The 27,781-nt window shown below is 40.4% G+C and overlaps 1 protein-coding gene across 3 annotated transcripts in view; it reads right to left on the reverse strand.

Annotated features, from left to right (window-relative positions):
* The window catches only part of LOC121297318 (EMI domain-containing protein 1-like), an 83,337-nt gene that overhangs the window by 18,358 nt on the left and 37,198 nt on the right, over positions 1–27,781 (reverse strand). For all 3 annotated transcript variants that reach the window (XM_041223568.1, XM_041223567.1, XM_041223569.1), the window contains exons 4-7: positions 6,488–6,571; positions 3,467–3,528; positions 3,205–3,298; positions 628–672 (exon numbers count right to left, since the gene is read on the reverse strand). In XM_041223568.1, coding sequence (XP_041079502.1) covers positions 628–672; positions 3,205–3,298; positions 3,467–3,528; positions 6,488–6,571 — 285 coding nt within the window. The remainder of the gene's footprint in view (positions 1–627; positions 673–3,204; positions 3,299–3,466; positions 3,529–6,487; positions 6,572–27,781) is intronic.

Raw genomic sequence — 27,781 nt, forward strand, 5'->3', positions numbered from 1 at the left:
TTTAACACCATACATATTCCATATGCATTAAGATATTTTTCCATGTGAATAGTTTTAACCTAAAAGTTTCACTACAGTGTTTCCACTATGCATTTACCACAGTTTACCAAGGTTTGTCATGTTTTTTATTATGCTGTACCGTACCTTAATCAAATTATATACTGCATCTGGGAAAGGTTTTTTCCCCATTATATATTTTTTAAAGTGGCATGCTGGGATTTTTTTTAAAGCTATTTAACAAACTGTATCCAGTTAAGTTTCAAAGCCATCTTACTTTACCTTTGCTGTATCCTGTGCTGTCTGTACAGAGCTATATTTTTAATCATCTGGGGAATACTTTTAATCAGAAGCATTCACCAGGGGAAGGAGAATTTTTCTTATAGGTATTGCAGTGTATACAGATCACGCTCCCTCCTGCACCAGTGTTGGTACTCTGATTAAATGCATGGTGTATTGTGGGAACAGAAAAGCAGCATAAAATAAACTGGCTAACATTTCTACTCTGTAGTTCCTTGTGGATTGATATTACACTGCTGTGCCCAGTGCCTCATTTTGAGTTTCAGTTTCTGGAGCTACAGGATCCAGTACAAGATTCCCAGTATGAGAACCAGTTCAAGATCTACATACCATCTCTCCCAAGACGTCCATCCTGGCCTTTTTCTCCCTGAGGACCTTTAATACAAAAAAATTTGTTTAGAAACATAGAAACAATTTTAATTAGACACTGTTACCCACAGCTGAAATTCCAAAAACGATTTTCAAAATGACTTTCTTTCATGTGTTCAAGCTGGATTGCACAGACATGCCAAGCGGGAACTAACGACATTCAGAACGGAGGGAAACAACAAATGTAAATTCACTTGAATGCATTTATAAAGCAAAAGATAAACACTGAAAAACAATCTAATGAAAAATCAATTAAGTAAAAAAAATTACTGCAAAATGAATGCTTTATGAATCAAAAAAGTGATTTCTGTGGGCGTGTATCATTGTTCAATTGTTGTAAACAAAACATAAATCTTAACATATAGAGAAAAATAATTACAATATAATATTTGACCAACAGGACTGATTACAAGCAACACAATATGGCAGAGGTTGCTATAAGCCAACAACGTGTGAGAAGTAAAGTGCACTGCATTGGACAAAATACTGGAAAATGTAAATCTGCCCATCAATAATAATAGAATGTTCTGCGTCGGCATAGTAACTGTTCCTCAGGAAGACACTAGCTGTTTCCTGGAGACTCCTTCAGTCCGACATGACAAACTTCCTCCCTGAAGGTTGTCAAGATAAAGCTGTTGATCTCGTAGAAGACAAAAGCAGAATCCCTGGCACTCGGGCCAGCCGTTTCCACGGTAATCTTTACTAAGCGTTCCAAGCAGGGCCATAACCAGAGCTGCCATTCTACCGAGGTCAAACTTAGGCTTCAAGCTATAGCTGGCAGTATTTCTATGACTGTTTGGTATTTACTATTCAACCTCCAAATCTGTTAAACGGCAAATCAACAGAGAAATTGAAGTAGTCTTTTGTACTTTACCAGAATATTTACATGAGCATCAGCATCGATGATGCAAAAAACAACCAAGGATACGACCTCAGTGTCCTCATAGGTGGTTGCGGCCATTGTTGCAACGGTCTGAAAGGTAAAGGAGCTGACAACATTGGAAGCTATCTAAGCCTGTGCAAAGCCTGACAGCACTGGAGACTGGGGGCCTCTGCCTGTGTCCGCAGTGTCTGAATATACAGTAGTCACCCTTCAAAACACTGATTGAACCAAAGAAAAAAAGTCATTTGAATATGAGACAATTATCTATTTAGTAAACAAGTGATTAATTGGCAGTAAATGTATTCCCCCCAGTTCACCATTCATAGCAAATGGAGAAGTAGCAAGGCTATGGTGAGATGCTCGTTAAAATCATTTATTTGGGTTAGAAATACTAAAAGAAACTTAAAGAAACTCAAAACGTTTCAGCTAGGAGTCTTTTTCAATGTCTTCAAGTGAAAAAAGGCCAGTTGAATGCATTAAGTTCCTTTTAGTATTGCTAACTTGAGCAGCACTGAGAGTTTAATAAGGAGCTGTAACAAGGAAGTCTGAGACAAGTGCTTTCTTTACAAGCTCAGAGCCCATTACTTCATCTCACCTGTAGGGGACAGCAGTATGTTACAAAACATATGTACCAAAACTACACAGTACAGTCCTTCTATAAAGCTATTAGCCGAACGTTTCAGCTGCTTGTTGAGTTTATGAAAGTTTCATCTCAGTATTTTATGAATGAAGTTCTGGATGATTTGCTTTGTTAATAACTTCTCTTAATGCTGTTCCTCTGGATGCTTCCTTGGTTTCATACTTTCTTTTTGGCCAGTGTTTTGAGAAAACAGAAAACAGACCTGGAGGGGAAAGCTTTCACGTTGAGAAGCAGCTCTTTATGAAAACCTCTCCAGGCCGTCCCTGCCAAACAACTGGTCTAGGGGCAGGGAGGATATGGAAAGGTGCTAATGTGTGGCGGCTTGAGATGAGAAACTCAACATTCTGTCTGTTGCATCTGGGCTATTGAAAATGTAATGGATTACAATGGATATGTCATCAGTATCAGACCACTGGCAAGTTGTGTGCATTCATGTTTTCACTGTGTTTCAGTGACCCCTACTGGTCAGGCTCCACAATGCGGCCAGACGGAGACTTGATGGAAAGACGGGATTGGCTGGACAGTGAAAACAGAGGTCGCCATTGATCTTCAGTCCTCCAGAAGTGATTGGTAAACTTTTGTTGCCATTAGTCGTGTATCAATGACTTGGGATGACCCACAAACCAGCTTGGATTCAAATCTATCTTACAGTAGAGCACAAGTGAAAGGAGTTTGGCAGTCAATACAATACAATATAAAAAATCAATTAAAAAAATCAAGACGAACCAAACTTGGACAAAAAATCTGCCACATTACTGTGAACAGGGCTGTTCCCCAGAATGTTTGAGACATCCTCACATAATTAGATAAGATGAACAAAGAATTTGCGCTGTTGAATATGGAAGCACCTGCCAACCAAGCACCTAATATCATGCTTTCTTACCCAACCATACTGAAACCAACATCCAAAAGGGAGATACAGTCCCTGCAGCAGTTGACTGGGAATTTTCATCTCACAAGAGATGAAATCTGCTGTCAGTCTGTCACCTGAACCCCAAATAAAGAGCTGCTGTACCTGTTGGCCCCTGGATCCCAGGGACTCCCTGCGCAGGTAGTGCCCCCAGCAGGTTTCCATGCGGGGTGGCGGGGGCGGTGGAGAGAAACAGGACCTACAAAACAGGAACAAAAAGGCAAACAGGTCTTCATACCGCAATAAAGTTCTAGCATTCAAAAGTCTTTATTTTTATTTTTTTTGTATGCTTTACACATAACGATAAAAATGGGCAATGCTTTATTTTGCTTTGCAAATGCATTCCTTTAAGAATGATTCTGGTTACCTTGTCTTCCAGCAAGTTCAGTTTATTGGTCAGCTCAGTGATTTGACTGCAGTTCAAACAGCCTGCAACAAAAATAGAAGGAAACTCAAAATTCTGATTCGACAAGAGCAGACCAGGCCGTGCCAAGTTTTTCTGGGAGTTAATTAGTCTCACCTGAGCTTAATTAGAAAAACCACAGGGGTTACGAGTTCAAGCAAATGTAATTAAGTTAATGATAAAGAATGTCATTATTGCAGCTGCTCTGCTGTGAGTCTTATTTCCCTCTAGAAAGAATTATACAGACATGCTAACCCCCTAAATACTGAGCTTGCATCAGAATGTGAAACATTGACCTGGAGAAGAGGCTGATTAGCTCATTTGATGGAATCTAGCTATGTGTGTGATGTTCCTGCAGCAATTCCCACACAGCTCAAGTGAAGTGAATGCCAGTGGGCATGCTCCAGTCCCACAACCAAGCCAATTGCCTCTTTACACCTAAGAACTCAGTAAGCTACTGGCCTCTGGGTGACAAAAGCCAGCCCTGCAGGTGTCTGCTTGAGCTCATCAGGCTCCTGGCCAGTAGAGTTAGCTGTAGCACGATGAGGAGAAACAGTCCCTGCCGGTTTTGCCTCCCTAACCCACAGGTGCACCAGTGAAGACCTGTGACTTTGCATAGCCAGGACGTGAACCTGCGCTCCCCTGACTGTATGACTCACCCTGCACACCATGTAGGCATACTTTTACCAGGGGAGACACTCAGGGACCCAAGCACATACTGTTTGTTTTTATAAAAAGCAACTTGTTATTCATAAAATTCGTATACAGCTTCAGAACAGTAGGGGAACAAGACCTTTACAGATTTTTTTTTAACAAACAATTCCCTCAAAACACAGACTGACTATTAATTGATCTATATAATCTTTTGCGAGAGTATGTGTACTCTTTGTGTAGGCAACGCTAGTTTCATAAGCCAGAATGTACTTCATCCGGTAAACTATTTTATGGATTTATTAACTTCTTGTTTTGAACTTTTGCTTTGTGCCCTCTTGTCCTACTCTCTGTTAAGTTTGAAATATTGACTTGGGTTATCTATACAGCATTTATGGCTTTAGAAACTTCAATTAAATCTCCTCTAACCCATATTTTTTCAAGGCTGAAGCGATGGGGCCTGTCACCAGCATTCTGTCATGGTAGACTAGTGGAACAAAAGGCCTTTGCTGACAGAATAAAATATACTGGCATTTTAGACTGCTTGACAACTGAAATCGTTTGATATTGATTAAATTATTCTGCACGGTTGTAGTCTTCTTTAACAGTAGTTGACCTTTATTCCTAAATCACTCTGCAATAAAAGCCTTTTCAATAGTACTTTTATTTAAATATTTCCAGATCATGTGAGCGTATTTTTTGGTCTATCGACTGCAAACCCATTACTTCCACACAACTTAACCGCCAACCTCTTGTGTCGGAATAAGCCTCCCCTTTTAAAGCTGTGATATAAACCTGCCACCAGCATGTCTTTCTATTGCACTGTGCCTCCTTCCCCCCACACTAACACACATATTTCTACCCTCCATTGGTAACCCTGGTAACAACACACTGGGTCTAAAGCTTCAGTGTTTAGACATGCCTCACTCTCAAAGTGGGGCAAAGAGGTCTTCCATTGGATGTTGGAGTTGGCATTGGTGGTACCAGTGGGATCGATTTTGAATTCAAAGTGGATTCACATGCTTGTTTAGCCATTCAAAATGCATGCCAGGAAGCAAAAATATGCACTTGAATTTATGAAACAAAAGTATTCATCAACTGTGGGTATTTGGAAATAAGGATTCACTTTGGATCCAAACTTGTAAAGTGAGTGCTTCGTGAAAAATATTACATTTTGATTTGCAAACAGAAATTAGTTTACAAAGACTGCAGAAGGAAAGCATTACGAATGCAAACAAATACAAAGTTTCATGCCAATGATGTCTAAAAATGGATAGGTCTTGTGTATGGGGATATTTTGGAAAACAGTAGAATTGAAAGAAAAAAGCACTATCACAAATTTATTTACAATGCTTTAATGTGGTCTTTATCATTGGTACTACCACAACTGAACATCCTTATGTAGAGACATAAAAACATCTAAGCCCTTAAGCCTAGCGTTTCAACTGATCTCAGATTTGGGGGTTACTTGTAATCCAACATAGGCCCATGGGTTTATATATGAAACTAATGGATTTTCTCAAAAAGCAGCATGTATGCCTATTTGTGCAATTATATTTTAAAAAACAGCCAAGTATCCTGAGCACGTCATTTGAAAGCTCTTTGTGTGAGAGTGTGAGTCAGTGTGTGTGGGGGTTTGCATGTAGCACCTTGTAAAGTACTCAGAGACAGAGACAGAAACAGCCAACAGGGACTCAGACAGACTGCTTGAGGAGTCACAGAGGTCAAGTCTACTCCCCAAAGCACTGGGGTCTGCAAGGTTTCCCTCCCTCCTCTGAGACCAAGATCGACCAGAGACATATTTCAGACATGCTCTAGTTTTTAAGGAAAATGATAGCTCAAACAGCTAAAATATATATTTGGATTTTACTATTTATTTCTGAAGATACAATTAATCCATAGCACCACAAAGTATAGAACATAAGAACACAAGAAAATGTACTAACGAGAGAAGGCCATTCAGCTCTTCTAAGCTCGTCTGGTTCTCTAAGCTGGTTCAGTTCATATTGTGCATCTTTACATCTTTAATCGTGTAAGCACTTTTGTTTTCTAAAGTGATATTAACTGGGATGGAAATCAGTTATATAACTGATAACTGCGTTTGACTTTAAGAAGGTTTGACTGTGACCAAGACAGATGCATTGAGATGATAGGGAAATGGAACACCAAGCATGACAGCTCTGAGCGCAACCTAAAAACAAGAGCAGTGACATCACTGAGGAAGGGTCACTGGAGGTCAAAGGGAAAGGGCGGTGGAAGGTGAGAGACAGCATTGGATGCTGGAGCTGTCTGTCAGTCCACAGAAAAGGCTGAGCGGTGGCAACAGATTCTTACTTGAGAGATATTCTCTAGTCCGAGCCAGTGGTCTGCGTAGCAAAGCTTGCTGCCTCGCTCCATCTTCCAGATGACTCACTGATTCTGGAAGAAATGCAGAAAAACAATGTTTGTAGATTAACTGTGTTACTTGGCCTGGACTACATGAATACCTGCTCCAGCATTACATACACATTTCCTGCTTAAACGTCCACCTGTCAGACTGTCTCAGCTGCTTGTTCAATCTTTTCTCGATAACACCTGCCATCTTTGGTACTGAAAGCATTTACACTGAGGAGACTGGCGTTAATATACAGTTTACAAAAGGCTTCCAAAAATTCCAAAACACTGAATCATAAATTCTGAGATAAAACTATAAGAAACTAAGATGTACACTTCAGAACTGATCCTAGCTCAACAAAGAACCCAGGTGTAGCAGGGCAGGAGAGCCCTGCATGTAAATAATGGGGCAGAGCTTTCTAAAAATGTATTATTTTGGGATTGTATTGCTATGATTTGCTACATTTAAATGTATGGTTTGGTATTTAAGAACAGGTGATGTTTTGTTATTGTTCGGCAGCGGGAATGGGGTTAAAGCCCCATCCCTCTAAACACGTGCAGAATGTGGCCGTCTCCAGATTGATTCATTTCTTGATCATTCGGAGATGGTCATGTGTATAAAAGCACAGCAGCTGCTCACAATGGGGTGGGTGTTCAGAGAAAAGGATCTGAGAGAGCAAGAGAGATGTAAAGCTAGAAAATACAATTACGACGCGTGCTAGAAGGACCAGCGTGGTACTTGTTGTGGGTAGAGGTATTATGTCTACGAGATTTTTTTTGTTTAAACTTTTATTTTGTTCTGTGAGCAGTGTTTTTTTGTATATCTTTTTAATTTATTTTTGTTGAATGAAACACCAGCGCTTCATTCTTGTGTGCCAGTGTCAGCTTCCTGGTCTGGTGACGTCACCACAAAGCCAGCCTGTCACATGCAATTACATCTTTAATTGCTTTCATCAGAAAACAGAGGACATCGGGGAAACACGGCAGCAGCAGTTTTTCTGATAACAAACAAGCTGAAACTCGGAGCAGCCGATTCAAATTCAGCGCCGTTCTGAGACACGGGCGAGGGGAGGAGCCAACAACACAGCAGAACAATGCAGTTAAACGAGTCAGTCTTCCCAGCGACAGCGAGTGGGAGAAGTACAGGCGTGGAAAAGTACAGAGCAGTTTAGAAGCAGTTTGAAAGCAGGTTGACGGCTGCAGAAGAAACTAAATTAAAAAAAAAAAAAAAACCTTGACATGGTCTTCAAGCCAGTAATCTGTGACACCTGCTTGATGTGGGAAATCCGAGAAAACCCAGCGGAGCTAAACCAAGTGTGCGTAAAGTGCAGCGCGATCCAGGATTTGCATAAACTAGTAAGTATGCTAGAAATGGAGCTGGAAGAAGTGAGACAGCAACAGGATCTTGAGGAACTGGCACACCCACAATTCATGGAAGTCTGCATCACCCCTAACAGACTGAAAGCCACCAGGGAGATAGAAGGTCAGAACAGCTGGGTTCAGGTAGGCAGAAACACAACCACCAAAAATCAAAACAACCAACAGATTTGAGTCACTTCAGAATTTTGATGAGCAGAACGAACAACAAGAGAATGAAAGGAACAACATCCAGGATCCCATTGCCAGTGGTGACCAGACAGCAAAAAGAAGGGAGGTCATGATTGTTGGGGACTCCATATTGAGAAACACAGCAAGTTCAATTCGCAGTTTGGACCCCCTTACTACAACAGTGTGCTGCCTTCCGGGAGCCTCGGTCAAGCACATCACTGAGAACGTGGACAGGCTCCTAGAACGAACAGGAGACGACCCGGTAGTAGTCGTCCACATCGGTACAAACAACATTGGAAGAGACAGACCAAAATCCCTGCAAAACAAATTCAGAGAGCTAGGAAGGAAATTAAAAGAGAAAACCGAAACTGTGGTATTTTCTGGTATACTACCGGCACCTTGCAAAGGACCATATGGACAGCTGGAAATAATTAATCAAAACGCATGGCTGAAGACGTGGTGCACACAGGAAGGCTTCACCTATCTTGATCATTGGACCACATTCTACAACGAGGACTATCTGTATAGACGGGATGGACTGCATTTAAATAACAAGGGAACCAGTCTACTTGGAGAAAAGATCCTCGAGCAGGTTCAGAAGCATTTAAACTAGAAAGGAAGGGGGGAGAAATCAACAAAAAAACAGAAGGGAGACTGCATCAAAACAAGAACAACAACTCAGGTAAGACAACCATTAAATGTATTTATCTAAATGCTAGAAGTATCAGAAACAAAATTCTAGAACTTGAAGCTACTGCACTAACAGGTAACTATGATGTGATAGGTGTTACAGAAACGTGGTTGTCTGAGAGTGATGGGGACGAATATAATATTTGTGGGTATAGGAAAGACAGGCAGGACAGAAGAGGAGGAGGGGTAGCGCTATACATAAGAAACAGTCTTGAAGCCCAGGTGTTAAACCTGGACAAAGAAAATAAAACCGAATCAATATGGGTCAGAATAACGGACAAAAATTCAAAGGGCATAATAATAGGAGCATGCTATAGACCGCCAGATTCAGACGGTGAGCAAAATAATCTGTTATACAATGACATTAGAAATGCGTGTAGCAAAGGAGAAGCCATACTAATGGGGGATTTCAACTTCCCCCAAATAAAATGGGAAAACCCGGTGGGTAGCGCGAAGGATGAAATAGAAATGGTGGAAATGACAAATGACTGCTTCCTAACACAATTTGTCAAGGCACCGACTAGAGGGGAGGCATGCCTTGATTTAGTCTTTTCAAATAACGAAGATAGAATAACTAAAACAGAGGTCAGAGAACCACTGGCAAACTCAGACCACAACATGGTCTCATTTGAAGTGTTTTTTAAATCCCCAAAAGTAATGACTAAAGCTAAGGTTTACAATTTTAGAAAAGCAAACTATGAAGGTATGAAACAGAGACTAACAGAAGTAGATTGGAGTAAAATAGAGAAAACACCCACAGAAGAAGGATGGTTGTTCTTCAAAAATGTAGTACTAGAGGCGCAAAACAATTATATCCCTAAAGTAGACAAATCTAAATGTAAAACTAAATTGCCAAAATGGTTTAATAGATCAATTAAAAAAAATATTCAGCGAAAAAAGGCACTTTACAGAGCATTAAAAAAGGACCAAAAAGAAAGTACGCAGAAAGAGTACACAGAACTGCAAACGCAAGTCAAAAAGGAAGTTAGAAAGGCCAAGAGAGAAATAGAAATGAACATTGCTAAGGGAGCTAAAACCAATTCCAAAATGTTTTTCCAATATTACAACAGCAAGAGAACATTCAAAGAGGAGATTAAATGTTTAAGAGATACAAATGGCAAAATCGTAGATGAAGAAAAAAAAATAGCAAATATATTAAATGATTACTTTTCACAAGTTTTTACAAAGGAAGATACTGACAACATGCCCCACATGTCATCCAGTTCCTATCCAGTTTTAAATAACTTTAGCATAACTGAGGCAGAAGTGTTAAAGGGACTAGGAGCTCTTAAAATAAACAAATCCCCTGGGCCGGATGAGATCCTCCCAGTAGTACTCAAAGAAATGAAAGAAGTAATTTACAAACCGCTAACCAAGATCATGCAGCAGTCTCTTGACACAGGGGTGGTACCGACAGACTGGAAAATTGCAAACGTAATACCGATCCACAAAAAGGGAAACAAAACTGAACCAGGTAACTACAGACCAGTAAGCCTGACTTCTATTATATGCAAACTTATGGAAACTATAATAAGATCCAAAATGGAAAATTACCTATATGGTAACAGGGTCCTGGGAGACAGTCAACATGGTTTTAGGAAAGGGAGATCGTGTCTAACTAACTTGCTTGATTTTTTTGAGGATGCAACATCGATAATGGATAATTGCAAAGCATATGACATGGTTTATTTAGATTTCCAGAAAGCTTTTGACAAAGTCCCGCACAAAAGATTAATTCTCAAACTGAACACAGTTGGGATTCAAGGAAACGCATGTACATGGATTAGGGAGTGGTTAACATGTAGAAAACAGAAAGTACTGATTAGAGGAAAAACCTCAGAATGGAGTGTGGTAACCAGCGGTGTACCACAGGGATCAGTATTAGGTCCTCTGCTATTCCTAATCTACATTAATGATTTAGATTCTGGTATAGTAAGCAAACTTGTTAAATTTGCAGACGACACAAAAGTAGGAGGAGTGGCAAACACTGTTGCAGCAGCAAAGGTCATTCAAAATGATCTAGACAAGATTCAGAACTGGGCAGACACATGGCAAATGACATTTAATAGAGAAAAGTGTAAGGTACTGCACGCAGGAAATAAAAATGTACATTATAAATATCATATGGGAGATACTGAAATTGGAGAAGGAATCTATGAAAAAGACCTAGGAGTTTTTGTTGACTCAGAAATGTCTTCATCTAGACAAATGTGGGGAAGCTATAAAAAAGGCTAACAAGATGCTCGGATACGTTGTGAAAACTGTTGAATTTAAATCAAGGGAAGTAATGTTAAAACTGTACAATGCACTAGTACATCTTGAATATTGTGTGCAGTTCTGGTCACCTCGCTATAAAAAAGATATTGCTGCTCTAGAAAGGGTGCAAAGAAGAGTGACCAGAATTATTCCGGGTTTAAAAGGCATGTCATATGCAGACAGGCTAAAAGAACTGAATCTGTTCAGTCTTGAACAAAGAAAACTATGTAGCGACCTAATTCAAGCATTCAAAATTCTAAAAGGTATTGACAGTGTCGACGCAAGGGACTTTTTCAGCCTGAAAAAAGAAACAAGGACCAGGGGTCACAAATGGAGTTTAGACAAAGGGGCATTCAGAACAGAAAATAGGAGGCACTTTTTTGCACAGAGAATTGTGAGGGTCTGGAATCAACTCCCCAGTAATGTTGTTGAAGCTGACACCCTGGGATCCTTCAAGAAGCTGCTTGATGAGATTTTGGGATCAATAAGCTACTAACAACCAAACGAGCAAGATGGGCCGAATGGCCTCCTCTCGTTTGTAAACTTTCTTATGTTCTTATGTTCTTATGTTTATCAGGCTGTGGCAGGAAACGGCGTTGCGGGGACCCAGACCAGAAGAAAGCACAACCAAAACAGAAGGTACGGTGCAGTGGCGCACGCACCGTTTTATTAATGAACAAAAAAAATAAATAAAATATTTGAACAAAAATAAACACTTTGTGGAAGGGTGGTGGGTAATTCACTGACACAGGAGACAGACAGGTGAATTTGGCAACACCGCACAGGTGCCCAGTTTTATTTCAGGGTGCTGTTTTTTCTTTAGTCCCGCAGATGGCGCTGTGGGTCCGTGGTCTGATTTACCAACGATGGTAAACAGAACCACGGGCATACCAAGCGATGGTACACAATATCGGCGCCCTTGCAGGTGCTTTGAAACAATAATTCAAAACAGAAGGCAAAAAGAAACAGAGAAAATAAAACAGTAACAAAAACTACAAAGAAAAGGTATCCGATATCCCAGTCGCCGCTGCCCGTGCGACCCGGATCACCGTCCTACACTGCCGGCTCACTAGCTTGCTCTGATATACTAATCAGGGGTCTGCCCAAGGGTTCCCTGCCCTCAATGTCTCCCTCTGAACCTCCGTTTCTTTCTCTCCCACTGGTTCTCGGTCGTTGACCAGCGCTTCCGCACTCTCGGCGCGTTTAACAGGGCGGATCTGAGGAAACAACAGATTGTTAATTTATAGGGCTAACAATCTCCCAAGACGCGCCTCTCAGCCATTCAGAGAGGGGGAAAGTCCACACACCCACTTTCCCACCTCCCCGTGTCACTGCCATGACTCACAGGCAGTTGTTGGAGTACTGGGCTCTAGTGCTCAGCGTCCTAGCAGACTGTAGTGTCTCTACTACTGCATCTGGTAAACCTTGTCTGCATAGACGGCTCCGTTCAACAGCCAAACCCAGAGCTGGAGCTGGGCTGGGTTCAGGTGCCACAATATCCCCTCCGCTTGGCTCAGGAGGTCCTTGCGCAGCGGGAGTGGAATTTTTATAAATCTGCGGGTAAAACCAAACAAACCAGCCATTTTCAGTTCAAGAAAGCAAACGCAAAAGCCGTTCTGACCTGTCTCAGTGAGATGAGAGAGAAAATGGCGATGTGCTACTGTGAGGACGTCCCTCTTCAACAGGAGTTGGAGACCTCACAGCAGGGCCCTGATAGGGCAGCTTTTTTATATATGCTCAGTGATTGACAGTCAGAGAGGCTCTTCCCATTCGGTAATGGTTGTCATTCGAATTGAAAGGTAACTATTACAATAATAAAGGAAAGCTTCAACTGGACCGTGCTCATGCCAACAAACTGCCATTGAACTGAGCTGAGTAGGGGGCAACAGGAAGTCAAGGTAGCTCATAAAAGTTTGGCCTGTAGAGCTGAGGCGCGCACACACACACACACACACACTGCACACAAACAGAAGGTTAATATCGTCTCAACGGGCAGGTCACACGCTTTGGCGCACATGAAAACACATGCACACACACTCGCACATAAACAAACAAACAAACACACACACACACACTATTCAATAACAATTAGCTTGAATTCAGCTTCATGCGATAAACTAAGCGCTTGTGGATCAGCTTATGGCTCATACAAATATCTCAGCAGCTGCTTTATTTATTCCATGAACTCACATTTTACTCCTGTCTTCCAATTTAAAGTTAATTGGGCTCACAGTATTATTATGCAATGCCATGCTAAACAATAGTTGAGACTGTTTGTGGAAGGTTGGTGGGTAATTCACTGACACAGGAGACAGACAGGTGGAGGAGACAGACAGGTGGATTTGGCAACACCGCACAGGTGCCCAGTTTTATTTTGGGATGCTCTTGTTCTTTTAGCCCGCAGAGGGCGCTGTTGGTCCGTGGTCTGCTTACCAACGATGGTAAACAGAACCACGGGAATACCAAGCGATGGTACACAATACAGTAAACACATAAAACAGTAACAAAATGACAAAGAAAAAGTGCTGCACTTGACAGCTATATCCCGGTCGCCGCTACCCGTGCGACCCGGATCACCGACCTACACTGCCGGCTAACTAGCCTGCTCTGTTACAATACTCCGGGGTCTGCCCAAGGGTTCCCCGCTCTCACTGTCTCACTGTCTCGCTGTGAAACTCTGTTTCTTTTTCTCCCGGCTGATTTTCGGTCCTGGACCAGAGCTTCCGCACTCTCGGCGCGTCTAAATGGGCAGACCTGAGGAAACAGCAGAGCATTAACTTATAGGGCTAACAATCTCCCCAAGACTCGCCTCTCAGCCATTCAGAGAGGGGGAAAGTCCACATACCCACTTTCCCACCTCCCTGTGTCACTGCCATGACTCACAGACGGTTGCTGGATGACTGCCGCCCTCTTCCTGCAGCACTGTGAACACGCCAGCAGAGTCAGCACAGATTTCCCCCTGCTACACTGTTTTACACACTGGACCCAATATCCACAAAGCTTTAACTCATAAATCAAAGCTGTCATTGTTTTCTTTACAACAGAGTATGAAATATTGATTTGAACTTGATTTTAGTCATAAAACATCCTTTAACTAGCTGAGGAGTTTAAGGAGTGCTGAGGTTTTTAAAGCCTCTTATTTTCAGCAGCTGTGTATGAAACCCCCTGCGAAGGGGATATAGTGGAGACGCTTGTACGTACAGTATGTCACACCTCACAGATTCCACCGCATATCTGGACAGCCGCTTATCCAATTAACATTATTTAACATAAATTATTGATAATATCGGTGTCTGTCTGAACATCCATCTGTCTCTATGTCATACTGACATTTTGTGCATGTATTTGGATAATCACTTATCAGATTGTCATGAAACCTGGTTATTATTATTCTATACTATTCTGTACATACTGTTGGTATGTCATGATCATCAACTGTTTCATCATATTGATGCACTGTAATTCACAAACCCTAATTTTGAAAGTATGTTACTGACATACTTGTCAGCATTGACAACATTATTCCTGGCTTTCCTTTTTTTTGTTGTAGATCTTTTGATTCTTTGGTTGCATTTCTTTGCTTGAATTTGAAACAGTGCAATAAATGCAATAATAATACTTGCAGCTATACCTGTATCTCAGCTTTCGGCGTATTTGAAATCCTGTTGTTTACATTTTGTTTGTTGTAGTGAACGATTTACAAAGACGTGTAAATCACTTGCTTTTTTACTTGATGAGAGAAAGAGGATGAGTGAAAACTTTTAATTATCAGCGATGAGAAGAAAATGGTAGTGATCACTATTACAATTCATTAGTAAGTGTTCACCCATTTCCTGATGAGAAATATGTGGCATACAAATATTCAAAGAGAGAAATTCACAGTCACTAAACACACCAAAGTTAAAGTTTGCAGTTGGCATTTTGTTAGCAAAGACCTACTTGAAACAACAACAGGAGACCGTCGTAGGCTGCATCAGGGTGCTGCTCCAGTTCTGCCTGACTGGAATCAGAACTCCTTGCCGGCCCAAAGACTCGTGTGTGGGACCAAAGAGAAAAGCCAGTACAGTGTCCAGAAGAAGAAGTGGACTGTACTTCCGCAGTGCAGTGTCACCATTATTGTTCGAAGCCCAAGCCATCAGCCCTTGATTTGTCAATTTCTAAAAACGAGGAGTTGTCAAATGAGATCAAGGTTTTAAAGCTCAAGCTTGACGAGACAGACCTGAGTCAAAGTTTTGGTCTCCAAAGTTTTGCAGGCTTTGCATCTGATTCTACACAAGGTTAGTATTATTCACTTAATTTAGAGTTTATACGTTTATATAATGTAGTGCATGGTCTTGATCAAGTATGCTTATATACACACATTTGTGTACTGGGCATTAGCTATTTAAATTCATAGCATGCAAATATTTACAAATGCTCACAGTAGAATTGTTTTAATGATAATGGCAATTTTGTGTTCATTGTTATTCTTATATACAAAACAGATTTGCAAGCTACAAGAATTAGAACTTCTCATTCTTCTTCAAGGATTTAAAACAGTGAGCCCTTATCCTGATTTCTGCTGTCACCTTGTCTTTCTTTGACACTAACAGAAAAAGGAATTCAATGAGTTTGCAGAGTACTTTTATAATACTACTACTACTACTACTACTACTACTAATAATAATAATAATAATAATAATAATAATAATAATAATCTTTATTTTATATGGAGCAATTTATGTAGCACATCTCAAAGCACACATACAGGTTCAACAAATGCCTAATTAAGCAGGCTTTTTTTTCAGTCTTTGCTCTCCTGTGGGACAGCGATAATGGCCTGCAAATTGCCAACTTAGTTACACAATATGCACCACATAAAAGTAACATCAGATGATAAGTAACACATGCTAACTGAAACAGTTTATAATTTACTTGAGCAATGTTGAGTTAAAAAAAAAAAAGGAAATTAAAAAGAAAGAAATAAAAAGAAATACATCGACAAATGTAATAACCCCAATTCCTAATCACAGAAGGAGCTGGAAATACAACTTGAACCCCTTTTCTAACTTGCTTAATGGAGCTTTGAATGAAGCTTTTGCAATCCTGTGCACGTGGTTTATTGTTAACATCGGAAGATTGAATGGAAGCTGCTCTACCAGTATCGCTAAATACGAAAGTATGACAAGTGCCCTATTGCAGCTACATCCTGGTACAAAATCACTTCCTGTTCTGTAGTGCAATGCTCACTAGCTGAGATCCTGTGAGCTGCCACACAGGAAGTGACATCCCAGGAAGAAATTCACACACACACATGCCTTTTCACGATCTGGAACTAATAAGGCACACTTAGACTCTGAAGGTTTAGGATTAACAAAGTGCAGAGCAGAGGGGTTGTACTGTAGCTGTATGAAAGGAGTCTCTGTTTTAGCTTTATATTTTATGGCCCTGGAAATGCTTCCAAACCACAAGTCATGTTATTTTGTTGTCAGCTTTCTTGCAGTGGTGGGTAAGGTATCCTTGTAACACACTCCCCCCGCCTCCCTCCTCCTCACTCAGTCTCCATGTATCGTTTTCTCGCCCGCTTTTCAATGGAATTTGCAAAAATGCTGTTTTCCATCTAAAGAGGACTGTTTGTCCTGAACCATAATTTAGCAATAAAATATCCACCGCTGCTTCATTAAACACAGTTTGTACAGATTGAAGGCAGTTTGCATTAGTTATAGTGGTTTGGTTTTTCTTACATGGGATAGTAATTTAACCCACAATGTGGCACCAGTGACCTATGCAATTGGACCAAACATTTATTTGTAAATAAAATTCTTGATAGACACCATGGTTTGCCCGTAGGGCTGTTGTCTTTTTAAAAAAATGCTACCCATCAACTAAATGCTAATGTTAACTATACAATATGATTGACATCAGTAGCATGACTCAATCTGCTAGTTAGTAGCTTGACTCAAGTTACTGCTTTCTTTCTCCCTACTTCTACTCTACATATTATACTCAACTTGTTATTTCCCCAATAATTTACAATTGCCCAAATCGAAAGCCTGCATTGCTTTCAGTGTGTGCATATTTCTGTGGCTGTGTGTGGGGTAAAGGGAGCCTGGATCTGGTTTTACAGCTGGGCTTTCAGGCTTAAGCACAGCAATGGATCACTTGCCAATGCAAATGGGATTGGATTTTAACCAAGGGCTTTTTTTCTGAGCTCACACCAACTCCTAGACCCCTGCTCCAAGCACAAGACCACAAACTCTCAGTATCTCAAATCCAACTACTGTATCACACTGTTTGCCTCCCAGTCCCTTGGCTCTAACCGCTAGGCTAGACTGCTTCCCTCTCAGTTCCCTAGTTGCAATCAATAGGCCACAGTTTCCTCTCAGTCCTTCACTAGTCCACATTTCTTCCATCACAGTCCCTCAGTTCAAACCACTTGACTCAGCTCTATCTAGTAGACCACACTGCTCCCATCTCCCCAGTCCTCAGCTCAGTCTACTAGACCACACTGCTCCCATCTCCCCAGTCCTCAGCTCTATACAGTATACCACACTGCTCCCATCTCCCCAGTACTCAGCAAGAAATTAATTCATATTTCATTTTTCCATAGATGCATTCATATTATAAACATTTCATCATTGTTTTTTTTGTTAAATTGCTAACAAGCAATGATGACAAATTGGTGGGGGTTTGTTTATTTTGGTGTTTCTCCCCATTGCTACGGCCCACTGTGCGCCCCTCTATTTGAGACCCCCACTGTCCCAGCATCCTCTAGCCAAACAGTCCTGTCTCCATCCCAACGCTTTAACCCCCTGACCTGTTCTCTGGATACATCTCTCCCCGGTTTGCTGCGCTGGCTCCAGCTCAGCTCTGTGAACAAACCTCTCGCTGCTTCTCCTTGGCAGCGACGGAGACAGCCTGCCTGAAACCAAAACACTCCCCCAGCCCCCTCAGATGCTGGCTGGGGTTACCAAAACAACCTGATGCCAGGAAACCACATGGCACAGCCAGCCATTCACAGAAGAGACTTCCAGCGGAGGTCCACAATTCTAGTAAAGGGATGGAAATTACCAGCACATCTTTGCGCTTTAACTGTAAAACAGTATTGAGCTAAAACTAAACTTATATACAGTATTCATATCTAGGCTGCAGGTAGCAGCGGAAGGATGGACACAGTGAGCACATTTTAAAAGTTTATTTATTTGTATATTTTTATAAATTTTTTATAAAAATGTCCAGTTATGTCCCTTCACTACAGTAACACCCTCAGCAACAGCTGAAGATCAGGGGGCGTCTTCCGATCCCCAAGCCAACTGCCTCTTGCACTCAGGAGCTCTGTCCCTCTGTCCCTATGGTACGGTCCCTGACTATTTTGTTGTCTGAGACAATGCCTGTGGAATCCCCAGTGGACACCGACAAACTCGCACAATCAGTACGCCAACTTGCGCTCCCCTGACTGTATGACTCGCTCTACCCACCACGTGGCAGTGCCTTTGTCAGGCGAGCCACTAGGGGCCCGTGGAAGTTTAATCTGAAGACTCAAAAGTCCTCAGTGCATTACCAGCAATAGCGGCATAACAGATGTAGTACAAATATTCTGATACGGCAGCACACTGATGCAAATTTGATGCCCTGATACGGCAATGGATTACATGGGTAGATTTGGTCATTGTGCTGTTTCCACTGTGGTACCGATTTACCATGGCAACCTTATCCCATTGTAGCTGGTCACACCATGTCCCGCAGCTATTGAAGATCATTAGGTAATGCATGTATCTTTGGGATAATATGACAATGTTATAAACCAATACAAACCATGGCAGTTCCATGGTGATCCTAAGCTAGGTATAATTCATTGTGTTGCCACAGCTGGTGAGATTTTTTTCTGGTATCCAGCCCGTTTGGTCACCTTTATCAAGAGAAGTAATCAAGTTTTTAGCCATAAAACAGGCATTCACACTAGATTGCACAACCAGAGAGGGCCACAAGCAAAGCTTTACAATAATCCATCTTTGCCTCGTCAGAACTGCCCATCTGGAGCATTAGCTAACACTTCAGCATCATAGCTACTGATAATACTTGACATGTGTGATCCATTAGGTACCGAAGTGCTGTTTAATGAAAAATGTGGTTTTGAGCCAATACTTTGTGTACCAAAGTGGACATACCTGAAATCATTGGGTACAAACCCTCGCTAATCTTAACCAGTTGAGACCCGACCCTGTTCAGTGCTGATTGGAATCTGTACCATATTAGAAAGTCTAGCCATTTAAACATTTGACAAAATAATCAGTAATAACAATTTGAGACTAAGTGCTAAACATATTTATAATAATATTGACTAGAATATTAATCAATATGGAATATTAAATAAAGAACCCTACACTTTATACTCCAGTACAAACATCTATATGCATATTTCTAGTAAAATGTATGTTTATCAAGAGGATTAAACATTTAAACTCTTAGCTATCAACATCCCTGCTTAGTTTAACCATGCAAGACATGGTGCCCCATGCCAGGGTATACAGAAAGGCCTGCTACATTTTGAGTATCATTTCATAGGCCAGGATTTTGATAACCCCGCCCTCCCCCGGTGAAGTCCCCACCAGGCCTTGAAAATATGTTTCACTGACCCTGACAACCTGTTTATTTATCTGTGAGTTTTTTTTTTTTTTACCAAGCAGGGAACCCCGAGAAAGAGGTCTGTGGAGCCTGCTAGTCTGAAATAAACAAACCCCGAACTCACCTCAAGATTGACCCAGTGCTCTAACAGCACCTCATCAAAAGACCATGAAGAAAATTGGGAGGTTTATTTAACTAACTAGACTCTATATCCGTTCAACTGTACTAAACTAGAACTATACTGAAGTAATATAAAGGTAGTCTACAGTTGTGTTTTGTCATTTAGATTTTTCTATAAATTGGTAATAAAAAATGTGTTTCAGTTATCCTGTTTTGGAGACTTTTATAGTTTTCTGATGTATAAAGCACCCATGTTATCCCAATAGAGCATGTCTAACCTCCAGCAGCTAACAAGTTCCCCTGCAACACTCTGCCCCTAGTAGATGTGAGAAATCCATCAGTAAGAAATACCATATAGATTAAATTTGGTGTTTTTTCATCCACTAGGGGAGTGCTTGTTGCTGGGGGACAGTTCAATGGTTACACTGTGGTGTAGCAGATGTTATTCGAGGTTAGACATGTTTGGGAACTCTATTCATGCCAGAGGGGTGCTTTAAACTTCTATTAAAAAGTCACCAGAATGTGATAACTGAAAAAGAAAATAATTTATAAAGTGAATCCATCCATGTCAAAGCACAGCATCACATTTTTTTTAAAGAAAGAAGGTAAACTTCTTACACTGATGAAGGCACTTAAAAAACAGCTGTTAAGAGAGAGAATGGAGGTGGAGTGTGAAAGAATGGAGGGTGGAGGGCACTAAGCCTAAGGAGTCTTGGTACTAAAAGTTTACATACACATTCTTTTGCATTTATAAAAACAGATGTGTGCCAAAAGCCTCTTTCATCTGGAGAGGAAGTGGTTTCTCCTTTACAGAGCCCCAGCCCCTGTCGGGAGAGCAGGCAGGTGGTCACCTTGCACCGTTTCATTAACGTCCAGCCCTGGGGGGGTCACTCTGCCCTCGGACCGCTCTGTTTGGGCAGTTTACTCGGGTTCCGAACAAAGGAGGGGAGTGGGAGGGGACCCCAGTCCATTGTTTACTCTTTTAATTACAGGAAATAAAATACAAACTAATATGAAGTAGAAGACCTGCACGGTGTAGCTGTCCCATTCCATTACTACATGCTGTATTTAAAAGATTAACTTACAAGACAGGTTGAAATAGAAGCTGTGGGAGCATTTCCTGCATAACGTTGAAGGTATAATTTACTGGTGCAAGTTGGATAAGCATGACTTCTATTTCAAATTCCATTGATATACAATTATTGACTGTAGTTGAGGTTGATAACTGTTTCTCTGAGGATTGAAAAGTGACACAGTGGCCAATAATGTTCAGAGGAGGGCACTTATTTAAACCTAAGGGAAGAGTATTCCACAGTTAACTGCAGTAAATATCTCATTTAATAAACTCTTACTAAAACATTTTCTGTGATGCTGTGGCCGCCATTTTGACGTCAGAGGGCATTATTGACAGCATACTGTAGACCATTTTTGGTGAGATCAAATCATTTTTTTGTCACCCTGTATTAGTCAGTGGGGATGAACATTTTAATCTGGCAATAGTGACACTGCAATTGCAATGCAATACTTCTGTACTAAGGGGCAATAGTAGCACAATGGCTGCTACAGTATAACTGCTATAGTAGTAGAATTGCAGTGGCAATATGGTATCACAATGGTATGAATTAATACACACTGTTAATCCATTGCAGTGATCTATCAATCCCAGTGGTGAACCGTATCAAGAACACTGTTTCAAATCCACTGTTTTGCTAGTGCTGGTAATGCTAAGTTTCTCTAGGGTTTTACAATGGTAAAACATTTCTCTTAGGATGCTATAGAAAACAGCTGCAGAAAACCATCACATTTTTTTCTGTGTAGTCAACTATCAGTTGATATAAATATTTAGGCTTTCATTACTTACACCATTCTCAGGCCAGGCTTCAAGTCCCTCTTTTCCCTCCTAAAGTTAAGCCAAATAAGTCTTTGGGACTGTCTTCACGAGTGTTGTCTGTCACATACAAAAAGTATGGAAATCATTATCTTGCTCTGGCCTAGGAAGTTAAAATCCTGTAGACTAATGTCTGACACTCCTGTAACACAACACCCATTAACACTCACCCTGGCATGTTCGAAGATCTAACACAGAACACTCCACTTTATATCAGAATTACTGTAGCTTGTGGTTATAGATTTTAAACAGCGTGTATATTTCAATGAGACAGGATTCTCAGAAAGAAAAACAAATCAAGCCCTGTTGCCACTGACAAACATTATAGGTTTACTTCTCTTCCACTACTTTACTGTATTGAACATGGTGTCAATCTTTGCACAGACACATTATTTTTAGGTACCAAATAATAAAATGGATATTATTTGGTATTATAAATGTATAAGAAATCAACCAATAGTCTCCAGTGGCTAACCAAATAGATATCATGCAGATAGAGTCATGCAATCAGGAGCTTGCTTCCTGGCTGTGCCGAGTTGCACATCGTGAATGGAAGCCAACAGGGAGTGCTGCTCCCATGGGCTATTATATATGAAATACCCTGGACACAACAGTGTTGGTGTAAGACATGATACTACAACCTCCAAGCTCAAGATTAACACTTAGAGAAAATAGTTTTTGAAGAAAACCAAGAAAATTAAAAGAAAATGATATTGAAGCCTAAATGCTACAGGACATGGAATTCATAACAGACTGCAACTAAAATTAGTGGTGCATAAAAAACTGTAAAAACATGAACAAAAACGAACCTTCTTTGAGAAACTCCTGTGCTCTTAACCAAATTGCATCTCTATTAGATAAGCGGTTCTTCGGTATTAGTAAAAAACAGTAGGTGGGGGCGGACAGACAGACGTACTTTAATCCAAAATAAAAACGGACAATACTGTATTTAGTAGTTGATTATATGTACAGGCAGTCAGTCACTCTTTACTTAAATTTGGCCTTCTCTGGGTTTATTGCAGCTTCTAGACAACTTGTTAATACACGTACAAGACTTTTTGGCACCAGTCTGGTGGAAATCTTTCAGCAGTTTCCTCATCCTGAAGAGCGTCTTCATTTCACCAACCCTCCTCAACTCAATCCTGTAACGATCGACTGGATTCAGAACTGCAGACGGTCTGGGCTGTGAACCAAGAACCTTGCTGTTTCTACCCCAGGGATAAAACATGTAATCAAGATTAGCATGTATTTGCATGCTACTCAGGGGACTAGCATTAGAATGACTGGAGGGTGTTAAAACGACTCATGAGCTTTCGTTATTGCTGGGCTTCCAATTAACAGAATAGGGTTCATGTCTCAGTTGGGAATATGCTCCTTTTCATTTTTAAAAGCAGTAAGACGTTTTATTTGCTTATTAACTTTCATGTTTTTTCTCGTGAGTTTAAGAGTTTTTGTTTGTCTGGGATTTCATTGATTAACATATTTTTAAACACTTTCCAGCAGCATCTTGTATATATTTTTGCTTCTGCTACTACAGTAAAACAAAGGATAAAGGTCAATAAAATGGGACATTTGCCTACAAGTAAGCCAAAAATTAAACATTTACCAAGAAAGCAAGACGTGACCTTGTCTATTGCCACACTCTTACTTTCCCCACATGTATCAAATTCTATGTAGGCCCACTTGTGCAATGTTGCTCATTTTCATCCATTTTCTATGTGAACGCTACCTTTTAACAACTTCAGTGTTTATTACACTGTTTAGCAGTATGCCATGCAATTCATATTTAAAGATATTGTTTAAAGATGGCAAAACATTTATGAAAAGTAAAAAAAAAAAAAAAAAACATCTAATGAGAAAATTATTCGATGCACATGAAAACAAGAAGAATGTGGCAACAGACAAGTTAATTTCCGCAAATATACCCTACGGACGTTCCTTTAAAGGTGGAAACGCATGGTATATATTTCATTTTTGGCTCACTTGTCGGCAAAATTCCCACTTTATAGAGCCTTTTCCTTTCAGGACTTGTTAATTTTCATATCCCATTTTTGGAACTGAATGTGAAATTGTGCACATCTGCAGGCAAGAAAAAGCACTGAATCTTAACAATATATTGTTTGTAATGTAAAAAAAGTAGACCTTTTCCCTTGTCATAACTCATCTGTTGTGTAAAACTGCAAAAGGCACGTGCTTTTGTGAAGTCTTCCCAAATTGCAGGTTTGCCGCTAAACAACTGTGAGCTGTCAGGTTGACCTATTAATTCTTATTTGATGTTGTTACACACCATACAAAGCAGGACACTTATTCAATGGTCACCTCTGACCTAACCCTTTCCTATTCAGAAACAAAGCCCCTCTCCTTAACCGCTGTCTGAAACTGCATTACAACAGACAAAAGACATCTGCTTTGTGAAACCTTCCCAAGTAATAATTGCAGGTTCGCTGGGAGGTAACTCTGAGCTGTTACTTGGAGATTGGAAAGCCAGTGTTAAGATGGTAAAGGGTCAGAGAAACTGAAGGAAGAGTGCAGCAGACTGTACAGTGCAAAGGTCCCTCTAATAGAGTTCCAGGTTAACCCGTTCCACTGAAAGACACGCAAACTTGAGGCAAATTCAGGGCTTCTTATTTACTTTAAAGGAGGGATTAATCTTGTTAATCTTGAGACTGAATCCTGAGCCCTGATCAGAGAGTATGCTTTTGGTGGAGGCTAAAGTAGCTTTAATCTCCACTTGAACGCTTTCTTGTGTGTTTTAAAAGATTAGGGACCACTTACAGTAGACAGAGTGAAAGTAGTTTTTTTTTTTGTTGACGAGGGTCAGATGGAGCACCTGTTTTATCCTAATGTAGCTAAATATATCTAAGCAAGCAGAGCCTGCAGAATATCCAGTGGCATATCCACTGCCACTTCTTTAGGGTATACCTGACAAAGTAACTCACTCTTGTGGAACACACTCTTCTGCAATAGCTTATGGTCCTCATAGACAGATTGATCGATCGATAGATTGCTAGATATAAAGTAGAATTTTAAAAGCACCTCTGTGGCTTCAATAGAGCTCTCAGAATAATGTCTTACCTCTAACTGCATTTGGTACACCAGAGTGTAGCAATGAACCTACCTCCCTGCAATCACATTTGTTTTTACTGATGTATTTATTTCATATACTAGGCTCAGTGTTTTGCAAAGGGACAGGTTATGGAGTCGTACTCTGGTATACCAGCTGTACCTGGAGGTTAGAGAGCCCTATTGAGCACACCAGGTTGTAAAAACTGGAAAAAAAAGACACAAATTGTAACTAAACAACAAGAATCCATTAGTTAAGATGACATCTCTCATTCCAAGCTTCTGTTTAAGTATCTCATCCACGGCAATGCAAACCAAGGTAACACATTGCTAAGCAGGCATAGCGTGAGACCGTAGTAAACATTTAAATCACTGTGGAAATTCACCTGAGTCTGCACCTTGAGGTCTCAGTTCCATGCTGGTGACTCTGAAAGGAGGGAGTGAGGGGCATGGAGGGCGGTGACCCACAACGCTAAACAACATGCTTTACTGTGGAGGTTTCCTGAGCTTTCCAAAGCACTCTGTCTTCATCATCAAACGTCCCTTAGGCCTAATATTAACTTTCTGGTTGGTGATGGTGATGAGCAAAACGCTTTGGCTAAGGAGGGGTTTGTCAGTTTGATCTCTGACCAAAGGGGTTAAACCAACATAGACTCAATAAGAGGGCTGCGCTGGGCACACAGAGCTGTCTGCAAACAGAACAGCGCAGCAGGAACATTTTGTTTTTTTAACAGTGTTAGTACTAAATTTTTTTTTAAAAAAAGCTTACAGAAAGTTGATAAATGTTTTCACCGTGGGACATATCCAAACCCATGAGGTTTTGAAACATGAATCCGTTCTGCGTCACACATTGCTGGGATTCAGACTAATTTATTGTGCCAAAAACAAGATATGCCTCAATCACACGTACAGAAACATGCTTAAAAAAACCTAAAGGGACACCATTTTGCTAGGAAAGAAACCTTAGCTGAATGCTGCATCAGCAGTGGCAACACAATGGATTTGGAACAGATTTTCAACAGTAGTCCTGATGTGACACTACCTGGTTCTGATATAGTACTTCCAGTGTCTATTAGTTGTATATTAAAATATGAAAATCTAGGCCACCAGATCTGTGCTTACAGTGATCACAATGGGTACCATTTCATCTGCCCTTACCATCGCTTAAAGGGGTAGATCCATTAAAAAGTTTACTACTGTGTTCTATTGATAATCATGATACTTAATTAACTAGGTTTCAATACAAGGCAGTTACAGGCTTACATCACTTCCAAACAAGCACAGAGTTCAATAAATCCCTATTAACACAGTTCTGCAACCTAGATTGCATTTGATCACTGTTACAGATGTTCTGTTCCTTCCAGATGTTGAGTTGGCACAGTTAGATTTGGTAACCTAGCACTAAATCAATTGAATTAAAAAGACATGTATCTTTCACTTTGATGATTGCTAGGTGTGAGAAAAAGAATTTGAAGGCTGAAATTGGGGCACATTTAGCAATGGGTAGTGCCTGCTATACTGTAATGGATCTGCATCCAGCGACGGATGAGTTAACAGTACTGACATCAGCATAAGACACGTACTGACCTCTCATCTGCCTTTAAACTGTACTGCCTTTAAACTGTACGGTTAGCATTTAGCATCAATCCCTTGCCTTTCCATTTAATTAAATGGGCTGAGATGCCAATTCATTACACCACCTCAACCTCAAGAATAAACTTGTTTAAACAGATTTAGCTTTTTTAAAGACAAGAACCCATCAGCAGAAGACAATATGGTTTTGTTTGGTTTATAAAACAACTGCAGCAGAACATGTGTACTTCATTTTATACTTTGCATTCTTAAATTCCTGCCTTGTTGGAATGATCTGAGCTCTTGTATAGAGCTTAAAAGAGCTTCATAATGGGGGGGAGGGGGGGGTATGCTTAGCATACCACCTTTAAACAACTTCATAATGGTAAACTGCATTTTCAAGACTGGCATTGAAAGTAAGGAAAATAAGCTTCAAAATAAGTGAACATAGTATCCTACACTTGGATAAAATAAGATTGTGGCAATAGACAATAGTTCTTTATATTACTAAGGCGCTTCCATTAAAGGTGGTTCCTTTCATTTTTGGTGAACAAAATCCTCTTGTCCTTTGAACAATGTTTTAAACTACAGTATTCTCCACGTATAGGAACACCCCCTAAGAGAACACTTCGGCTAAGAGAACAACTCATTTTTCCAATTGTAAATGCTCTGCCTAAAGGAACAGGAGTTTAAAATAACACATTTTTGGCATCGATAGGGATTCGTTCACAAATGATACAGTGCTTTTTTGTAATCTGATAACTCATTATTAACTCAAAAATTCAAAAGGTTTATTCAATCTTTTCAAACGTGACTTGTCACCGTGAGAGTGTCTTCAGGCACACTGATTTGTTTATTCAATCTATCCAGAACCGTGATCATATCATTGCCTCGTTTTGTACTGATTTCCACGAGTGCACATCATCGCGATACAATGGCACGTAAACAAAAGCGGCGAAAGGCTCCACTGTTTCTCTTGCTAAAAAAAGTTGAAAATTGTTTTGAGTTCTTGAAAAAAACCTCAATCAGAAACCAGTCGCCGAGCTAATAGGTGCTTTTCTTTCTGGTGAATTGCTTCATCATTCTGTTAAATAACTTTGTGCATACATGGCTCCTGTATATGTATTCATAATTCATCTAGAGCTGCTGCTGTATTTTTTTATCTGTTAATTTAGTTTGACAGTTAGTTTATTAACGTTTGTCTGTTACTTTATTATTATAGTTTATTAACATAAACTTGCCTATTGCTTTTCTCTTACTTATTCTGTTAATTTCATATGATTATGCACGTTCATCATGACAAGTAATGCATATTTATTCATTATTGATTCATATTGATGTCTGGAGGTCAACTCCATCTTAGAGAACACACAGGCTAAGAGAACACTTCACTCGCTTCCCAAGATGACTGTAATCGAAATCATTAACCCCGCTTGTGGAAACAGGGCCACAAGTAAAGGTCAAAACCCGAAGCAAGGACACCTGCACTGAGCTACTCAGGCTCTATGTAACGG

This window comes from Polyodon spathula, chromosome 22 (assembly GCF_017654505.1).
Source record: "Polyodon spathula isolate WHYD16114869_AA chromosome 22, ASM1765450v1, whole genome shotgun sequence".
NCBI lineage: Eukaryota > Metazoa > Chordata > Actinopteri > Acipenseriformes > Polyodontidae > Polyodon > Polyodon spathula.